At 40.5% G+C, this 20,106-nt stretch overlaps 1 protein-coding gene across 3 annotated transcripts in view; it reads left to right on the top strand.

Moving 5' to 3' along the window:
• Nucleotides 1–342: 342 nt before the first annotated feature.
• Nucleotides 343–20,106, top strand: part of EXOC6 (exocyst complex component 6) — an 87,349-nt gene continuing 67,585 nt past the window's right edge. For 2 of the 3 annotated variants that reach the window (XM_058810090.1, XM_058810089.1), the window contains exon 1: nucleotides 2,656–2,745. In XM_058810090.1, the coding sequence (XP_058666073.1) occupies nucleotides 2,663–2,745 (83 nt within the window). In that variant the 5' untranslated portion in view covers nucleotides 2,656–2,662. Of the gene's footprint in view, nucleotides 547–2,655; nucleotides 2,746–20,106 lie in introns of those variants that run through there. The other variant, XM_058810091.1, reaches the window with a different exon arrangement.

Here is a 20,106-nt window from a genome sequence, read left to right as displayed (position 1 = left end):
ATAATTTAAAAAATAATAATTTTAATCTCATAAAACTTAACAGAGAAATGAAGCATTGATGTCTAGTGCCTGAAATTCCTTTAAAGTTATGTTTTCAAAATTATTAAATTTCAGGTTTAATATTTATTTCAAAGATGTAAAAATATTATTTTGGCAGGAAATTTGTTGTTAAGACTAATATATATTGGACACACACACACAAAAGACTGTGCAGGCCTGGGTAGTGCATACGAGGCAAATGATACCAGCAGACAGGAAAAGAGCAGCTGTGCACCATTCTTGGACACAAAGTCCTCAGGAGTCACGAGGTTAGCACAGGATCTCTTTTTTATGCTTGGTTTTGCTGACTAGAGAGCCACTTAGTCAACTCTAATAATCAGAATAAAAGTCCTCTCCTAAAGTTAGATTAGTTTTATGCTACTCTATGGCAAGGAAAAGCAAGTCAAATCTCTCAGAATTGTATCTAGAAGAAAACAAAGATCAGATATATGAAAATGCCCTTGCTGAGATCCAGTCCTTTGAGCTGCCTCTTGGAACCACCATAAGGTATGCTTCTTTTTAATAGTATTATACTCTTAATGATGGATTGTTCCTTCTAAAGCTGTTCTTTCAGTCAGCAAAATATATTAGAAACTTTGTTTTCCTGACCCTGAAGCCTACAAGAAAGCTGAGTTTAATTTCAATGTGATTGGCCCTCAGTGAAAAAGTACAAGCCAAGGTCACCTACTCTGCTCTTTCTTTTCACCTGGACAAAGCGATCTGTTTCTGATGGCTGGCTGCAGATTTGTGAAAAAGAAAGTGCTCTTAAAAATGAAAACAAGGAGAAATGTTCTCTTTTGTGTAGCAACTTTTTAAAGTCAACAGCTACATTTTAAAAAATAATTTACTGCTTCTTAAATTTTTAGTAAATGCAACTTTTGTTTTAATCACCAAAGACAGAACTACTTAAGGTTTTACTGTTGATATTTCGAAACGTCTGAAGATTTAATTATTTTTGTTTTGTTTGTAGCTTATGGAAACTGTTAATTAGTAAAAGTGCAACTGAAAAAATTCCCCTGCATATTTGTCCTTAAAAAAAGTAATTATATATAAGATTGTAATGTAATTTGTCTAGGTATATTGTCAGTATTTGTAGAAGAGTTTTAAAAATAGCCTGCCTGGCACTGTAGGCGCCAGGTTGCAGTAACCATCAGGCTAAAAAAAGAAAATTAAATTTACCCCGAAAAATGTGTCAATCTATAACTTCAGTATTTTGGTGATGGGAAAAAAAAAAGAATGTGGGAAAATTGTTATTGCATTTGAGTGATTTCTTGAAGGAAATACTACAAGTGGTAGGATTTTTCCTTTTTTTTTATTATGCAATTTGTAAGCACTTGTCTACATTCAGAATAGTCCTTGTTGATTTAGTAGGTGAATGAACAATCTGAATCAACACTGAATATGATAAAGGCACAGGCACAGACAAGACGTGCATCGTCTTTGGTGCCATTTATTAACTCGTGTACAGGTGTAGTTGCACCAGGGCAGGACAGATGATGAGCTTGATAATAGTAACTGGAAGGATGCCAAATGCAATTGCAGACCTTGATGCATTCACATTTGTCAAATGCTGTCAGTTCCTTACTGGAAAAAGTAGCTACACATCACCCTGAAGTTTTACATATCTGGCCTATTGCTTTACACAAACTTCCCACTTGTGTGCAGATAACTTTGCCCAGAAAGCAGGTGCATCCTGTCTCCTGAGCATGCAAAACCCAAGGATTAGTTAATCCCCGGCCACAGGCCACAAAGTGTAAAATTTACATAGAAAATAGGTTATTCCTCCTTCGTTGACACATGAAGCTTTGCTGTACAAAGCACTAGGAAACATTATGCTAGTTTCTAGTGAAATACAGCAAGCCACTGCACATAGAGGTGCACTTTTTTGGTTTGTCTTGGTTTTGTTCTATTTTACCCCGACCCCCAAGTTTCTATCGTGTAAAGAATGGAAGGAATGACGACTGACATAACCTGAATGCAGAAACCCGGCAGAGCCTCCGCCTCAGGGGTCGGCGCTTCCCTCCCTGACGGGACGGGCACGGTCAGCGTGTGCGGGAGCAGTCGAATCAAAACAAACAAAATAATAATAATAAAAATAAAACAAGACCACACCATGAACTAGCCACAAGACCAAACCAGAACTAGCTCAGGGGAAAAGGTCCTGTTGAACCCTGTAAGCCTTTAAGGCGTCTGTGCAGCGCGGCGGGCAGCCGGTCGGTCCGGGAGAGGGGTCGCACTTTGCGCGTCCCTCGTTTGTCACAGTGCCCCGAGCGGGTCGCACGGGCAGGCGCCGGGCAGATGCAGCTGCCCGCGGTCTCTGCCGGACACCAGAGCCCGGAGATGCCATGGGAACGGAGGGGCTTTGCCGGGCTCCCCGACTTAGCCCTGCCCCTAACAAGGGCAGCGCAGCCCTGCCGAACTGGTGCGAGCCCGAAGGGCGCGGCCTGGCGCGACCTGCGCCCCCTCACCTGCCGCAGCCCCTCCCTCCTCCCCGCCGCCCCGCGCCCGGCGCGCACCGGCGAACCCTCCCCGGCGGCTCGCGCCGGCCCCCGCCCGGCTCCGCGGCCGCTCCTCCCTCGGCGCCTCCCGCAGCGGCGCGGCCGCCGCGTCCCTCCCATCCAAGATGGCGGAGAGTCTCCCCGAGCATGATCGGATCCTGCAGGAGATCGAGAGCACCGACACGGCCTGCGTGGGACCCACCCTGAGGTGCGGGGCGCGGGGGCCGGGGCGCCGCCGGCGGGTGAAGCTCCCACGCCCTGCCCGCCCGCCGGCCTGGGAGCCGCGGCGCGGCCCGGCCGCGCTTTCTGACAGCTGCTCCCCAGGGACGGCCCGGGGCCGCCCGCAGCGCCGCAGGCGGGAGCGGCCACGGTGGATGCGGAGGGGACGCGCGGCCCCCGCTGCCGCTCCGTGGGGGCCCGGCCGCCGCCCCCCGTCCGGGCGCTGCGGGGCGGAGGGAAGGGGCCGGTGCGGCGCGGGCAGGGAGCGGGGCTGTCAAGCCGTGCCACCGCTCTGACAGGGAAAGGCGACCGAGCGGAGACGGCGGCCGTGGCCCGGCTCCGGGCTGGCCGCTCCCTGGCATTGTCTGCCGGGCCCCGGCGGGGCTGGAGTGCGGCCTCGGGACGGGGCGGCCCTGGGCCCGGCGCGGGTGGCCGGGCTTGGGGCGCCCGCCGTAAGCCAGTGCCGGGCTCTGCCGCCCGCACTCGGGCACGGGCAGCTCCCTGGGTGTGCCGGTACCGCCGGGTCTGTGCTGAGAACGGGGCCGGAACCGTATCGTGGGTGGGTGTTGCAGTGCTCCGATATCAACCTCTCATGATGCGGTCTGAAACCCACTACCCTGGTCTGTTTACCTGGAAATGTGACAGTGTTTAGAGAATGTCTGGTGTGCCATGACTGCAATGGTTTGGTTTTCTGTCTTTTTCCTCCAATTCTACATGCTGCTAAATGGCTTAGCCTGCATTTTGAAAAAAAGGTTTTGCATAACCTTTCCTGTTAGAGGTGAATGTGGAGGTACCTTTCAGTTAGAGCTGGGGAGATAAGGGCAGGGCCTGTGGAGAATGAATTGGGTTGTAGAGGAAACAGGGGAAAGGGGATCTTCATCGTGGAGCTTTGCTGGTGCTTCCCAATTAAAGATGTCTGAAATAAAAAAAAAACATAAGCACTAGCCAGACGGGGGAGAGAGAACTGTGAATGATATCTCCTTGAAAAGATACAGTGAGCCTGTGTGCAGAAAACTGGAAAAGGCAGTTTGTGTGGCAGCGTGCTGCAAAGCAGTGAGCATGGTGCTGCTGGCTTTTCCTGCAGTGGGAATGGTGCCTGCTGGAGAGTGTGGACAGGGCTGGGAAAGGATGAACGTGGGCTACATGGGTGGGAACGCAGTCCTGAGAAATGGTGGAAGAGAAGTTCCTGTTACATGATGCCAAGTGGGTCATTTTGCCCATCATAGCAGCTGATTTTGAGGTTAGCTACGTGTGTCTACAGTGGATCCTCCACAGCTGGGAGGTGGCAGTCTGGGCATTTGTGTGAGGCTGGGGCTGATCAATCTTCTGAGAGCAGCGCCCATGGGGAATGTGGTGGGCTCCTCTAGACATCGCACGGGGACTGCTTGCTGGCTCAGTCTGGTCTTGGAGGTCAGCTTGGAGCAAACTGCACTCTGACCTTCTCTCATGTTCCTTAAGCACAGCTGCTGTTGGGAATTCATTGTGGAGATGCTGAAGCTGAGCATCGCAAGGAGCCTCACCTGTGGGAGTCTGTGGGCTTAGGCTGATGGAAAGTAGCTGGGATGCTTTCAGGCTTAAGTTGTCCCTGGAGGCAGTTTCACCATGTTAATCACTTAACAAGCCCAGGCAGGTTAAAGCTGATGCCTGCAAAAAACCACAACAAAATATTAAATATAATTGCACTTTCATCACTGTCTTCAGTATAGAGCTTATATCAGAGTAACCTGTAGAAAGAAAAGAGTGTTGGGCTACACAGCAGACGAAGGCATCCACAGGTGTGGATGGGGAAGGGACCATATGAATCTCTTAGCCATATTAAGCATTTAAAATGTGCTGATGTCTTTATAAATTCTAAAACTTAATTTCTTATTTTTTGCATGTTTCTATCCTATCACCGATTTTCCAGTAAGGGAATTTTACATTGCTGACTTTCAGGATTTTTAGGGAAAAAGTGGATGTTGGTCTGATTTAACCGTAGTGTTCAATTACAAATAAAAAAATTTAGGTGAAAGAGTGGTTACACCTGTCTGAGTGTTTTGAAAGAAGTCCAGCAAACACCACAGAAGTATGCTTCTCCCTAAGAGCAGCAGTATTTAAGATCAGATCTTGAGCTGTCTGCTCAGCTGTATGTTACAATTTGTGAATTGCTGTGTGAAACTGAAAAGTCTGAAATCCCACATCAAATTACAAGATCTATTTCAATGAAAGAAGCATGAATGTAAAATGGAGCATTATTTTCTGCATGAGATCTAGGTTTTTACTCGCTAAACAATGTGAATCAAAGAAAGGAGTTGAGTAATTCTACGTGCAGTTGCATAAGGCTACAACATGAAGTGATCCATTGATTTCCAGTCACAGAAGCTATTGAAGCCAGTTGTCTCATGTAATGACTGAGATTGCATTAATTTCGTTATGTGAAATGGAATATTTTTGTTATCTCTGGGTTATAATGCTGGGAGAATGTTTATAGCATTGCCACATCAAATAAAATACCAACATACCTACTTAAATAGCAGAACAAAAGCGGGGGCTTGAGGTGAGTGGTTTGGATAAGTAGCATGAGGTAATATTAAATGGTGAAGAATGGAGAATATGCAAGATCTGACTTATTCTTAATTGTTAATATCAATATATTAATGTCTTCATAATGCATCCATGCTTCACAAAGGAAGTGTACATTTTTCTCGTGGGCTGTATGTAGGTTCCATGGAAACACATTTTTGCTCCTATTTTTCTTCAATGTTTTGCTTGCTGTTTGGGTATAGCTGCTCCTGCCAGGGTGCTGTTTCCTGCCCTGCTATAAGAGTGGCAGCACTTGTTTTTGTGATACAAAAAATAATAACATTTATAGATATATAATGTTTTTGTGTATAATTTACTGGTAAGGAATAACATACAGACTGATTCTGCAGGTGATTTTCTACTGCTGAGATCTACCCATAAAGAGGAATGTGAAATGCAGGTCCTTTATAGGAGGAATCAGCATACAGCTAGTGCAGTTGGGATTATTTACTGTTTAGGAGAGTTAGCTACTAAAGACTGCTCTGCATCTCAAGAGAGGAAGAGATTGTATTGGATTAAATTAATTTTCTTTTTACATTTTAACTGGATGGATTTATTGATTTAAATTTGCTGCTATTTTACTTGCATCTCTAAATTCAGTGACACATGCTGAATCATTATAAATGAGACCTAAGCCAACATGCCTTTCATTAAATAGGCAGACTGTGTCTATAGCAAGCCAGGATTATTTTTTTTTCATCAGACTCTGTGAAGCTTTTATCAGCATCTTTTTGGCTTTAATGGCTAACAAAATGAGATTAATGACAAAACTTGTTAAAGGCTCATCACTCTCACCTTTTTATAGAACATGTTAATATCATGTAATTCATGTTGCATACATACTTTTGAGTTTCTCTCAGGGACAACTATCTCATTTCTAATCTTTAGAAAGTAAGTGGAAAAAGACAAAGAGAAAGAAAAGCAGTTCCCATAATCCTCTCAACAACAACAGAAAAGTCAGAAACTTAATAACAAAAAACTTAAGGCTCTCACTGAACTCTGGGTTTTAACACTTCGTGAATAGTCAGCTGGACAGGCTGTGGTAGCTAGTAAGACAGATTCTCTTCAGAAGAAAATAATTGACCTTATTTGATGGTTAGTTTATGGTTGGTTGAAAAAGGTCAAAGTGGAACTCGACAGAGTAGAAGTTGTTCTGCCAGGGCCCTGTGTGCTATAGATATGAGTTTCTTTGAGTCTGTAGTAGTGTGTAGTATTTTAAAGCTTTTTTTTTTTTAAATAGATGAATTAACTCTTAAACTCTAGCTTGGCAAAATATTTCATAAGCATATGGTAGACTTTCTCTAAACACTTCATCTTGTGAGCTTTGCGTCACTGAGTCTGCGGTGTTCTGTGGTTCCCGTACACAGCCTGTCAGGGGAGTACCTCCATGCCCACAATACGTTGACTGAACAAAAATACAAAAGTAAAATTAAATATAAAAAGCTGTGGGGAATTTGATAATGGAAATTCTGTTGCTAAGGTGAAGTTGATAAGGAGGTGCTGTGTCTGTTGAGGTATCTGTCTATAAGCAGAATGTACTCTGTAGCTTTAACTGACAATCACAGCTTGGAAAGTGCTCCTCAAAAGTCAGTGTAAAATTGCTTTTAATTCAATTCTCTCTTCCTGAAATATGTCATCACAAAGCCGTTGCCTGGTAGATGTTAGAGCTTCTTGTAGGCTGCTCTAAGTTGTGCTGCCCATGAAACATCTTTGAAGAGTTCGTAGAGAGCCTCCTGTGAAGACATTTCTCTGTCCTGTTGTCTCTGGCTGAACAAATCACAGCCGCAAGCACCGTTCAGTTGATGCATTTCTGCCTGATGCTGCAGTATGCTGCAGTCACCTTCCCCTGGTCTAGGACTGCATTGCACTGGTAAAAGCAGCACTGAGCTGAGACTGCAAAGCAGAATCATTTCTGTATAGTGCTGCATTTTTCTTGTTCAGATTAAGCAGAGTTTGGAGGTTGGATATCATAAATGAGTTTGGCTGAAGTGTTAAATTGATAGCTGTTCATTCTGGGCTTCTGTCCTTGTGTTGCAGAAAAGCCAAAAGTGAAAGCTACACTTTAGTAAGGCATCATTAGAAAAATAAGCAATTTTGTCCTTTACTGATCAAGGTCCTGAGAAAATTCAGAGTTAGAGATATGGAGTAATTCTGCTGCTTTTACTGGGTTGTGGTACACTTTGAAACTGCAGGTGCTTTGCCCAGACTGGGGTCTGTAGTTTGTATTTTGGAGATATTCTTGTATTCATTGAGGGGGCCTGTCCAAAGCAAAATGAATGAAGTGCCTAAATGTTATGTAACTTCTGTTTTACTGAAAGTGCACATTGCAGTTACCAGCAGGCATGATTTAGGTATGTGATTCTGGGTCTTCAGCACCACAGTTAGTAAGTGTAGCATAGGCAGTATGAATGAAATCTGAAAATGTGGGAAGATTTTACAGCACTACACAATTGCAGTCAGGGAAGTACTTTTTCTGCCTATGGTCTGTTGGGATTTATGATGTGGTTATCCAATAACAAAATGTGGTTGCCTTCATTTTTCTCCTGTGGTCTTACTTGTCTGGTAGGATTGTCTAAAGTTATTTTTCAGTGTTTTCAGTATTTTGGTTTTGGAGCATGAGCCAGCAAATAGCGTTTTTGTCTATAGCTTAGTCTTGTTTTAAATATAGAGCAGACATAAGAATACTCTGTGATCATCAGCCAGTGCTTTAGATGAGAATTTTAATGGTTTGATCATATATTTTGATTTCAAATGGTGTGGTAATCTTTTACAGAATTGTAAGCTATTGGTTTGAAAATCAATAGACCCTATCTTTATTAATGGTCTGTCTTCAAGCCCTTCTTAATTTTCAAGTTAATGCCTTTTATTCCTGGGTTCCCTTTCAGACAGAAGTTACAACGTAGCCCCAAAGAACTGGAAAATCCTTGTGTGATAGCTGTGGTCTCTTTTGGATCAGGACTGTACTTTCATGTATATTGTTGTGGTTTAACCCCAGCCAGCAGCCAAGCCCATCTAGCTGCTCATTCACTCCCCCACCTGCAGTATGGGGGAGAGAATCAGAAGGATAGAAGCTGGAAAACCTGTGGGCTGGGGCAAAAGCAGTTTACTAGGAGAAGCAAAGGCTGCACACACAAGCAAAGCAAGGACTGAACTCACTGCATCCCATGGAGAGGCAGGTGTTCAGTCATGTCCATGACAGCAGGGCCCCATCACAAGTAGTGGTTATTCTGGAACACAGAATCACAGAATGAACTAGGTTGGAAAAGACCTTTGAGATCATTGAGTCCAACCTATGACCTAACACCTCCTCATTAACTAAACCATGGCACCAAGTGCCACATCCAGTCTCTTTTTTAAACACATCCAGGGACAATGACTCCTCCACCTCTCTGGACAGACGATTCCAGTGCCCAGTCACTCTTTCAGTGATGAATTCTTTCCTGATCTCTAACCTAAACTTCCCCTGGTGCAGCTTAAGGCTGTGTCCTCTGGTTCTGTCAGTTGCTGCCTGGAGAAAGAGACCAACCCCACCTAATTACAACCACTTTTCAGGGAGTTGTAGAGAGTGATAAAGTCTCCCCTGAGTCTCCTTTTCTCCAGGCTGAACACCCCCAGCTCCCTCAGTGGTTCCTCTCAGGGTTTGTGTTCCCAGCCCCTCTCCAGCCTCGTTCCCTCCTCTGGATGCACTCGAGCGTCTCAATGTCCTTCCCAAACTGAGGGGACAGAGCTGGACACAGCACTCAGGGTGTGGCCTCAGCAGTGCCGAGCACAGGGTAAGGGTGATCTCCCTGCTCCTGCTGGCCACACTGCTCCTGATACTGGCCAGGATGCCTTTGGTCTTCTTGGCTGCCAGAGCACACTCTGGCTCATGTTCACTTGGCTGTCGACCCCCAGGTCCCTTTCTGCCTGAGCACTGTCCAGCTGCTCTGTCCCTGCCTGTAGCACTGCAGGGGTTATTGTGGCAAAATGTCATCACTCCAAATGTCTCCTCCCTTCCTCCTTGTTCCCCCACTTTATGTTCTGAGCATGATGCCATCTGCTCTGGAGCAGCCCTTTGGTCAGTTGGGGTCACCTGTCCTGGCTGTGTCTCCCCTCGGCCTCCTGGCCAGCGTGGCAGCACAAAAAGGCCTTGGCTTTGTCTGAGCCCTGCTCAGCAATCACAACAACATGTCTGTGTTATCAGCCCTGTGTGCAGCACAAATCCAAAACACAACCCCATACCAGCCACTGTGGAAAAAATTAACTCTACCCCAGCCCAAACTAGCACATATATTTATCTATCAGTTTATCTTTTATTATAATAGCTAATTTCTACTTTGTAAGTGGATTGTTATGGAGTAAGGAGAATGACCTGCTTGCTGTGAACCAGTGTATCCTAAAAGAATAGAGGATTGCTTGTAGTGTCAGTTGCAGATTTTGTCACTTGGTGTAGGATTTGATGGTATTCCAAGTACTTAAATAGAAAGACAACAGTCCCATAAAGCAACTGTCTATGTGATGTATATTGCTATGAAAGAGCAATTTTTTTTATTGCCTAGTCCATTATATAGAGTCAAAAGGGCATTTGAAGAGTCTGTGCTGTAGACTGATTAATCTGTCATACAGCAGCAGAACTGCAGTTCTGATTTTTCTGTAGCCTGGTCAAATTTGCCATTGGTAGCAAAAGTGTTTTATAAGGAATCACTTGCATTGCTGCAAGTTTCAACATATTACTTTTCAGGTTTTTATAAAGCCTGAAACTGTTCGCAGTCATGTCTGCGCTGCAATTTTTTTTGTTTTGAAAAAATCTTTAGGTTCAGTGCTGATTAAGTTTGTCATGAAATATGTGTCTGCAAATCAGGTTATCTTGATCTTTTTTGCTGTTCACACATCAGCTTCTGACTCAGTTCTTGCAGTGTTTTCCAAATGGGCAACTGCCAAGTGAAGCTTTAACCAAGGCAGTAACCTGTGTGAATTGTTCTGAAACAGCTCTCTCCAATTTCACAGGCATTACCAAAGAGCTTGTCCCAGTGTTTAGGAAACAAATTTCAAAATACATGAAAGCTTTTATAAAAGAGGAATCATCTGATACATCATCATCAGAATAGTGTACTTAATAGATGTTTTATGTAGTTTGTGTCATTGTTTCATTAAAATTCAGCCTTCTCTTCATATGAACGGCTTATGCTTGTGCACTCTTACCTCAGTTAAATTCAGAAAATCCAGTTCTTATTCCTGTCATCTCTTCATTGACTTGTTTGTCAAGCTGATTTTATTCAATGTCTGGTGACCCATATTTTGGACCTGCCATGTGCATAGGAAGTACATAATTTTACATCCTTCACAAATGCCAGTCACGTGTGTGCTTACTTCCTTGTGAATCTTTTTGGAAAGCCAACAGCATATCCTGTGCTCCAGCTTTCTTTGTGTGTGTCTGAACCATTGATATCTACCTGAGGAACTGTAACATAATTCAGTTAAATATAAGTCTGGTTTTGACTGTTAAGTGCTGGTGTATTTGCAGGTTTTGTCATGTTGCATTTATGTATTATACTACTAAAATAAGCTCATTCAAATTGAAGAGGATTAATATGTCTTGAATAATGCTTTTAAGATAGTGCCAGAAAAGGATTTGCAAATAGGAAACTATTTTTATGGGTTGTAGTAAACTATTAAGTACTAACTCATTCAGAAATACAGTCCTAGCTTTGCATCAGCATCAGGTAGTCACATGAGATTTTATCTTTCTGAAGGGCTTGCTGTGGCTAGTTGTGAAATCCAGCTGTGGCTGGTCTTTATGGCTATTTTCTGGTGATGTTTGAAATGCCCAGACCCAATCCCTGTCACCACAGAGCTTGGTATAACAATCACAGTTCAATTTGAGGCTCAGCTTGATGAAGTACTTTCAACAATGCAGCTTTTCCTCATCTTGTACATGTCTAGTACAGAACTATCTGTACTCCTGAAAAACTGGGTCCTTCCTGTGCAGGAAGGAGTTAATGATCTCTCCTCGAGCCCGGCTGAGGCCCTTCCCGTATCTCAACCTTTGCCAGTAATAGCAAACTAGTAGGGAACTTAATCACTGACAGAGGTATTAAGAAGGAAGGAAACAGATTTTAGAGTGCATCAGCCTTGATGGAAAGATGTGGCATTGGACAGAGAGGACCTAAAAGACACTGGGGATTTTTTAAAATTTATTTATATAGCATGAGAAAAGTGTTCAGTTCTAATACTGTGAATGGGATTTTCACTGTGTCTCAGGGAAAGTAATTTGCTTGCAAAATTGCAGTGAGTGTAACTTGCAATTCTCCTGGGAATCAGAGTAATACAAAATTAATAAAGCATATACTGTCATATATGTACCTGGGGGATGCTTTTGAGACATTTCAGCTTCAAAAGGAAATGTTTAACCTATCGAGTTTTGGGACTTTCACAGTTTGCACACTTCCTTAGGCACAGAGTGGCTTTGAAGGATTTTTACCCCATTTTGTTCATAGAAGCAATGTTTTCTTACAAGTTTTGTTTTCAGTTAATTTCAATATAAAACATAGGGCTTACTGTTTTATACTTTATATTTGTTCTGGTATGTTTCATAAACTTAGGAAGCTGCAAAGAAATGAACAGATTTTCTTTGTTCATCAAGCAGGTAAAGAATTGGAGTTAGTCAGTTGCATCAACACTCTTAATGGCTTCCTAACTGAGAGAAACACTGAGTTTCAGTTCAGCTTCTGAATTGAAAACAGACTTTTTTTAGAAGTCATGTTTTACTTTCTTCAGTGATCCTTGGAGATATGCAAAAAATATACAGCACAGGCTGTTGTTTTACATGAATTAAATACATGATGATTTTTTTATATGTAGGCTATGTGAGCTCATAAAGTTTAAAAAAGTGAATAATATAAAATATTTGTAAAATACATGTTTTGGTTATATGTTTTGCAGAGGAGTGTGATGCAGGATAGGATTGTCTGGTTTGATCTGTATATAATAGAATACATTCTTAATCCAATTGGTTTTGTAGCTTTTTAATTACTGGGTGTTTTATTTTATCTGGAACATCTTAAATTTCTGAAATAATGTATTTACATCTGTATATGTCGATATTCAAAGCCTATTGAAATAAGTAACCTACACATTTCTGACATTAAATATTCTGTTCTATTTCATATGTCTTGGGAACAGACATATGAGATTGTTGAAATATGAAATTAATTTTCTTTTAAAAAATGGATGTGTATTTATCTTGAAGATTATGTCTCAAATGCTCTAGATAAAGTTGACAGATTACCTAGAAGTTGTAATAGAGGCCTAATTATTTCTTGTACATGTGTAATAGAAATCTCATTAAATTTTTTAAAAGAACTTGGAAGCTCACAATTTGGTTTACAGATTAATCCGTTGCTCCTGAAAGATAATTTATGTAACAAAAGTCTCTGGAAGTATTAAAGGAAGATAAAAATATTGCTATACAGACTTCACTTTCCTACTTTATATTCTATGAAATAGCATAGGTTCCAGGGTTCCAGCTACATCCCCTTGTATCCATGTAGGCATGTGAAGCAGATGGCCAAACTTGGCACTTCATCGCGTGGCGATGCCAGCACCAAAGCGAGCAAAGCTGCCGTTTCCTTTGCTGCCTTTTTATCTACTATTACAACACAAAATTAGGAAAAAAAGTGGTAGCACAGCACTTGTTTTTCAGTTTCTTACTTCATACATCAGTAAGTCACACAAAGGCTCAGCAGGAAGAGGCATCTCCTTGGTCAGCAGTGTAAAAACAGGAAGGAGGAAGTCTATTGCAAATGTGGGTGTGCTGATTATCAGTTGGTGTTTGGCTGCAGAGGATGTCCATTAACAGCCATCAGCGTGATCCATTGCTTATCCAGCACGAACAATGAATGCTCGAGTGCTGCTACTACAGAATAAGGACCCTGCTTATAGGAAGTAATGTTAACTAACAAACTGTACTGGCCCTTTCCTGCTCATAGAAACAGGATACTATTAGTGAGAACAATTGACAGAAATTGCACATCCAGGAAAACCAGGCAAGCAAAGCATAACAGCTGAACTAAGATTAATAAAATCTTTTCTCTGAATAGGCCATAGCTGAGTTCTGTGTTGTTCTGGCATGTAATGTGAGCTTTTAAATAGAGTGGAGAGATGTAATTATGAGTAAGAATGGCAGAACTGGAGCATAGGTAGCATCTGGCACTGAAAGGCTGCTTAGGTTTTAAGAAATGTGCTTATTACCATAACTGCAATTGAATTACAGGAAACACCTGGACATTATTTTATAAAGCTTTTTAGGGTGTATGCAGCCACCTATATGAAATTACTCCATGGAAAAATCCCTACAAAGTTTGCAGCTTGTGTAAACAGAAAATATCTTTGTATATTGTAGGACAAAGGAAGTTTCTGCAGTGTTTCCTGTGAAATTGCAGCTCAAATGGAGTGTGTGATACAGTATCATGGTTAGGGATGCCATGGTTATAGTCACAGTGTGACAGGGCTGTTTTAAGGGCAGAATCTTAATTTGCAATGTCACTGTTTTCTGCTTGCACTGATCCCACTGAACTCATAATGCATATTTAAATTGTAAATATTACTTTGTTTTTGAATTTTATTTAGTATAGCTTAGTGTTGTTAAATTTTGGGATTTTATTTCAATGAAAAGAAAAATAGGGAGAACATCTAGGGGATTACTTCTTGCAGTGTCTATGGGAACTAGTTGGGAGCATCTCTAGCATCAGGACAAAATTGGCTTTGGTAGCAAGATATGAATTCTAAAATCATGATTATCCATAAGTACAGTTTCTTCATTTGAGAGTTGGTACATTTGTGTGTGCGTTTTGTTGAAAGTATTACTTTGAAAAATTGAATAAAAAGTGCATGTTTGGGCAGATTTCTTTTTTTTTTGTGCCTCATTTAATTGATCAAAGTAATTATAATTTTTTCCCCTCATGGTGCTTCTTTTGAAGCTCTACAAATGAATCTTTTTCTCTTGCTTCTGTTGAAGGTCAGAAGTTGCATGGTCAGACTTACATTCCATGTCAAACTCATACAGCTGTTGTACAGATATGTACAACATATATGTGTAATTCCTGTCATTGTCACGGCATTCATGGAGCTGTAACTGATTGGCACTTACTGAGTGGTTATCAGTATCCTGAAAGGAATGTGTACATACAGTTTTTAATTGCTTCATATGTCTTGTGCAATCAGGAAATGAAAGACTTTGTGGCAATATAGGCAGGGGTGGGGAAACCTGCAATTCATCCTAGAAATGGGACAGAACAGGATGGTTTGGGGGAGGTGTGAAAATGGTGAAAGGTGGCAAGTCATTAATAAAAAGTTTCTTTGTCCTGTAAAAAGATTGCTGGATTTTTTCTTTTTTTTCTAACTTTTTTTTTGACTATTTTAAAATACATGATCTGATTTAAAAGTCTGTGCTGCTGCTAGAACTTATTATAAATGATTACTAGAAGAATTGTTCTCTCAAAAAGTTTACAGTAATGCTCCATAAGCTCACATTTGTCTTTCCTGAATATAGATTGCAATTAAAAGTTGAATCATTGCCCATTTAAAAGAACACACAAAATAATCCCAGAACCTTTAAGAAATAGTAATTTTTAAAAAACTCCAGTGGGATTTATTAAATATTACTTTATCATTATCTAGTAGACTGTTCTAGTAATGATTTTTAAGTGAAAGAGTTATCACCAACCAGGAATTCATATTATCTTCTGAATTACTATTTTCTTATGAAAGTATGGGGATTTTATTTTTAATAAAATAAACTCTTCAAGTTCATTTTTTTTTGGCCTAAAGCCTGGGTTCCGGAGTAGTTCTTCTCTCCTTTGAAAAGTTACAGCTATCGCTATAGATATGAGAAAAAGTTAATTTAGTTCCCATTCTGATTATTCTTGAAATCTATTTTTTATGCTAAAACAAGAAGACTACAGTAGAAGTTTTACTTAGGTCTGGTTATTGTAATTTTCTGGTCTTGAGGCCATAGATGTGGAGCTAGACAGGAGATGAGGAGGGGAAAAAGCAAATTTGGGGTATTTGCTGAACTTCCAAAAATTATTTTGGGCTCCTCTTCTTTTACAGTTAATAGTCTATATGCACTTCCATTGTCTGCCCTTCCAGTAGTCCACTCAATGTATTAAATTAATTCTTGGGCTTATACAATTTTTTTTTTGCTTCTAACTTTTTATTTCCCTCCTCATTGCTGAAATTCTCATCCTCTTTTACTCCTGCCTACACTCAGACATTTAAGGACATCTATCCTGATTGCATGCACAAATATTTGTGTGAAATTATAGCAGAAATATGATTTTGAAGGGAGCCTGTAACCATTTGTGAAGATGGTTTATGATGCTCACTTAGAGTGATAATATGTATGTATGGAGTTGTCATTATGGAATAGATGATTTCAGGATAATTTATTTTGAATATTTTTTTTAAAGGTTGTGTGGAATTCTTGGCATGTTAAGTTTTAGTTCTCTGGAGATTTTTGATTACTTAACTGTTGGTATTTTTATGCATAGGATGGTGCCCTCTGGTGCTTCAGTATATTTTTGCATGTAAACACAAAAGTCATCAATAAGACCTATTAAATACATGTTTTTCATATTGTGTTTCAGTTTTGAAAGTAAAAGTTTTAGGAAAGTTTATTACAGTATAAAGTAAACTTATTTTATTGTTTTCAATTGGAAAATGGTTGCATATCTGCAAATCCTCCTTCATAATTTCTTGAGACCTGAATTCAAATCTGTTTATGCTTGTTACTCTCCCTTCAGTCTGCTTGGTAAGAAAGATCAAGGTAAAAATATCCCCATTGCAATAAAATGTATCCAGTGAACTCAGACAATTTTCTCCTTTAGGTCACTCTCTGCTCCTAGTTTATTTTTTTGCCTTTTTCACGTACTTTCTACACTATCTTCTTTTTACCTAGACTGGCATTAATATGACTCATCCAATTGTTGGAATGAGTTAAAAAAAACCCCCCAAAAAAGTCTCAGTTTATATACAGATTTCTGGGAATATAAACAGATATCTGCACATTACCAGGAAAGTTGCTCAGCTCTGCTTCTGTTCTTCGTGGATTCCCTGCTTGCCATGTTGCTGAGGAGAGAAACCAATACCAAAATGATTTGCTGTAGTGGTGGTTGAGTAGTCACTCAAGTTAAAGCTCTCTCATTCCAGATTGAAAATTGATGATGTTATGTTGGTTTGGTTTTTTTGGGTGCCAAAATCAAATAGAAACTTCTGTCTCCAGCATTAGTGATTTTCTCCTTTTTTTTAATCCAGTCTGAAGACTCATACCAAGAAAAAAACTTTCCTGTCAGAGTTTCATGATATGAATCAACCACTAGTAGTCTATAGTTGTGCAGATCAGAGGTTGGAAGCAGTTTTAATAAAAACTAATAATGTCTTTCAGCTTGACATGGTTCAATTTGTGCTGTATTTCAGACCATCAGCGTCCACTTCAGGGGCCCATAAAGCTGAAGGGGATCCTTGGGGCTCTTCATTCAGAGGCGTATAAATGTAAACAAAACCTGAAAGAACTGTGTATTACACATGTAAAAATTCCTTTGGTATCCTAGGAATGACACTTGCTACTGCTGGATGTGAAACAATTTACAGTGAGAGAGTGATTTTTAGGGTAGACATAATTGCATGTAATTGTCATCTCCTGAAGAAATGGAGCTGGAAGGGTTACTGCTTCCTCACTTGCTTTCCGGCAGAAGTCTGTGTGTGTTGTAAATTCAGTTAATTTTGTCTTGTAATTTTAAAGAATTATCTCTAGGATGCTTTTAGAATTTCACGTCTCTCCAAGATATTGCAGTATTGGTGATTTGTCTGCTTGATTATTTAGCTCTCAAAAGTGGAGAATTTTTATCAGCATCTCTAGCAGTGTCATAATCTGTTGAAATGTACACTTTCAGATAATTATTAAGAGGTAGAAATAACTTCATTTAGATAGCTGTAGGTAATCTTTGAAATAAGTGTATGTATGGAAAATGAGTTTCCGTATCAGAAATGAACTATGGCGTGTGGTGTTCCCTAAAAGGTAAGTCAGGTGTGTATTGTCTCAGTTGTGTTTGCAGGTTTGAGAAAAAGCCTAATTTCTGTCTGTGGCCAAAGATGACCTGGCTCTCCAGTGTACACTTTAATTTTCAAGAAGGCTGGTGTTTTAGGCCAGACATTATTCTGAAGCCTCTGAAACTGCATGTGTGAGGTGTCCTCAGAGGACAGTGTCCTCAGGGAGTCAATAAACCTGTTTATTCATCATCTTCTCACCTAGATGAGAATGTTGTGATACGAAGTGTGAGTTTTTTTAAAAATACACTGACGATTTATTTCTGTAAAGGCAAGCAGCTCTGTCTCATGTGCTGACGAGCGTTGATTTGTTGTTCCCACAAGATGGAGCTGTTTACGTACGTAATTAACATGGAATTTATACTACTAGTGCATTTTAGGGAGGTCTGACAAAGTACTGGTTTAAATCACAGGTCACAATTTTATTAGTATCCTTACAGAAAAGGGTACAATGTACAAGACAAAATAGTAACGATTGTTTTAAGAAGGTAGGGTAATCTTGTGATTAAGGTGTTGGGAGATACACAGTATTACTTTCTTCCCCTTTATTTTGAACATTTATTCCCTGTATTATTTTCAATTAAATATTGTGTTACTACCCCTGAGATTAAAAACCAGTACTTTACTATAATTAAATTTAAGTATAAGCAGCCTTAATATCGAGGAAAACATAATCAGCACATATATTTATAACAGTGGAAACTCTGTTGCCTGTGCTACATTGTATGTAGTTCAGAACTTCCGGCTGTGTTTTCTGGAATTTTTTGATAACATTTTAAAGAGAAATCTTCTGATTGCAAAGGATTTCCTTTTGTCAGTATTGTAAGAATATGTCTGAAAGTCTTGGCACAGATGTGAAATAGATAGTTATCAAGGCAGCAATTGGATACCCCCAAATCATCAGGCAATAGTTAAGTCCAAAACCACACACAGTGCGTTGCTACCATCAAAGAAAGTTTGGTGGTTCCTCTTGTACCATCTTTTTGTAGTCTCATTCTCATTTTAATTATATTTTCTTTACTGAGTTTTACTGCTGCTTTCATTTATGCTTACATGACAAAATTTACAGTTTGGGCACATAGTGATAGATAGAAGTCCCCTGTCTTTGTGATAATGATGCTCCTTTCTCACTTTTCTTTGAGAACACTGGAAGGAGACCTAAATTTGGAAGCTTCTTCCACCCTTAAACAAAAGGCTAAAGAAGCAGTAATAATTTGAACTTTTTTTCTTTGAGGGTTTTTTTTGTTTTGGTTTGTTTTGTTTTTTTCTTTAGCATACAGTGCAGTGTAGGTAGTGAGTCTAGCCCAATTTGAGGAAGCTAATGCTTGCCAGATATCTGTGAAGACACTTTGATTATCTGGTCCTCCTAATATTTTTTTTTTCTCCAAGAGCTCTGAAGACAGTTGGATGCCCCTCTGTGTCCACCCTGCAGCTTCCAGCATCTCTGACCCTTTTCTTAATGGAACAGCACTCACATGGCTGTAATGGGTATTTTGGAGTGCTGGCACATCAGTCATTGAACCTTTTTCTAATCCCTTCCCCATTTCTGTCCAGGTGACAGTGCTATGGCCCACATTCTTGTCCCTGTGCATTCTCATGCAGAACATCAGGCTGCCTAAGGAAGCCTCACTCAGTGCCCACTGTGTCTTGTACCTTTCTTTCCTCCCAGGCCAGGATGCTGCTTCTCCCTCCAGCCAGCACTGAGTTCTGCATGTGGGTGTTTCCCCTGGTGATGCAGGTCACTTCTGACCATGCACCAGAGCCCTTTAAAGCTCATCCTGGGCAGCCTTGAGGGAGCCCTTTCAGGCAGTCTGGCAGGAGCCTCAGGAGGAGACACTTCTGGGCACACATTTGCTCCTTCCAGGTGTCATTTCAAACTGTGGTGGTAGAAACAGTGAAGGATAAACTTGATGGGTGAACAATCTTATTTTTCCTCTGGTGCACTTTGGAGGAAAGAGCCTGCTTTCAGTACCATAGCCTTATTTTCCCATCATAAGGGGGTATTACTGGAAACTTTTATTTGGTAGATTTTTCCCCTGAATAAGTATCTATAACAAGCAGAGTGTAAGGAATTGACTTTCTTCCCTAGCCATGTAGGACAGCATATTGCCTTTCTTCTGTCACTTGGGTTCAGTTGCTTCTCTGAATATATTGTACAAGGTCAAAAGGAACTCAGGAAGTATAAAGAATTTTATAACAAGAGTCTTTTCACTCTCTTCTGCAACTTTTCTTCTTTGAAAGGTCATGTTCCTGTCAGACATTCAGCTGTAGGTTTGTTGTGCTGATGATGAACTCAGATCTCAGCAAAGTCCAGATGTCTGGTTAGAAAAGAGAATCTTGAAGAATATGGGAAACCACACTTCTCCAAGAAGATTAGGAGGGAAGTAGTTTCTTACTACTTAAGGGTTTTAGAGGCTGTGACTCATGGTTGCCTGGGTCTTCTCCTTCTGTAAGTAACATTGAAACGCTTGGAATTTCAGCTTTCTTTTCTTTTCTTTTCTTTTCTTTTCTTTTCTTTTCTTTTCTTTTCTTTTCTTTTCTTTTCTTTTCTTTTCTTTTCTTTTCTTTTCTTTTCTTTTCTTTTCTTTTCTTTTTTCTTTTCTTTTCTTTTCTTTTCTTTTCTTTTCTTTTCTTTTCTTTTCTTTTCTTTTCTTTTCTTTTCTTTTCTTTTCTTTTCTTTTCGTGAATGTTTTTGAACTTTTAT

Source organism: Ammospiza caudacuta, chromosome 9 (assembly GCF_027887145.1).
Source record: "Ammospiza caudacuta isolate bAmmCau1 chromosome 9, bAmmCau1.pri, whole genome shotgun sequence".
NCBI lineage: Eukaryota > Metazoa > Chordata > Aves > Passeriformes > Passerellidae > Ammospiza > Ammospiza caudacuta.
Note: the sequence above shows the minus strand (reverse complement) of the source record. Positions and strands in the feature narration are given on the sequence as shown.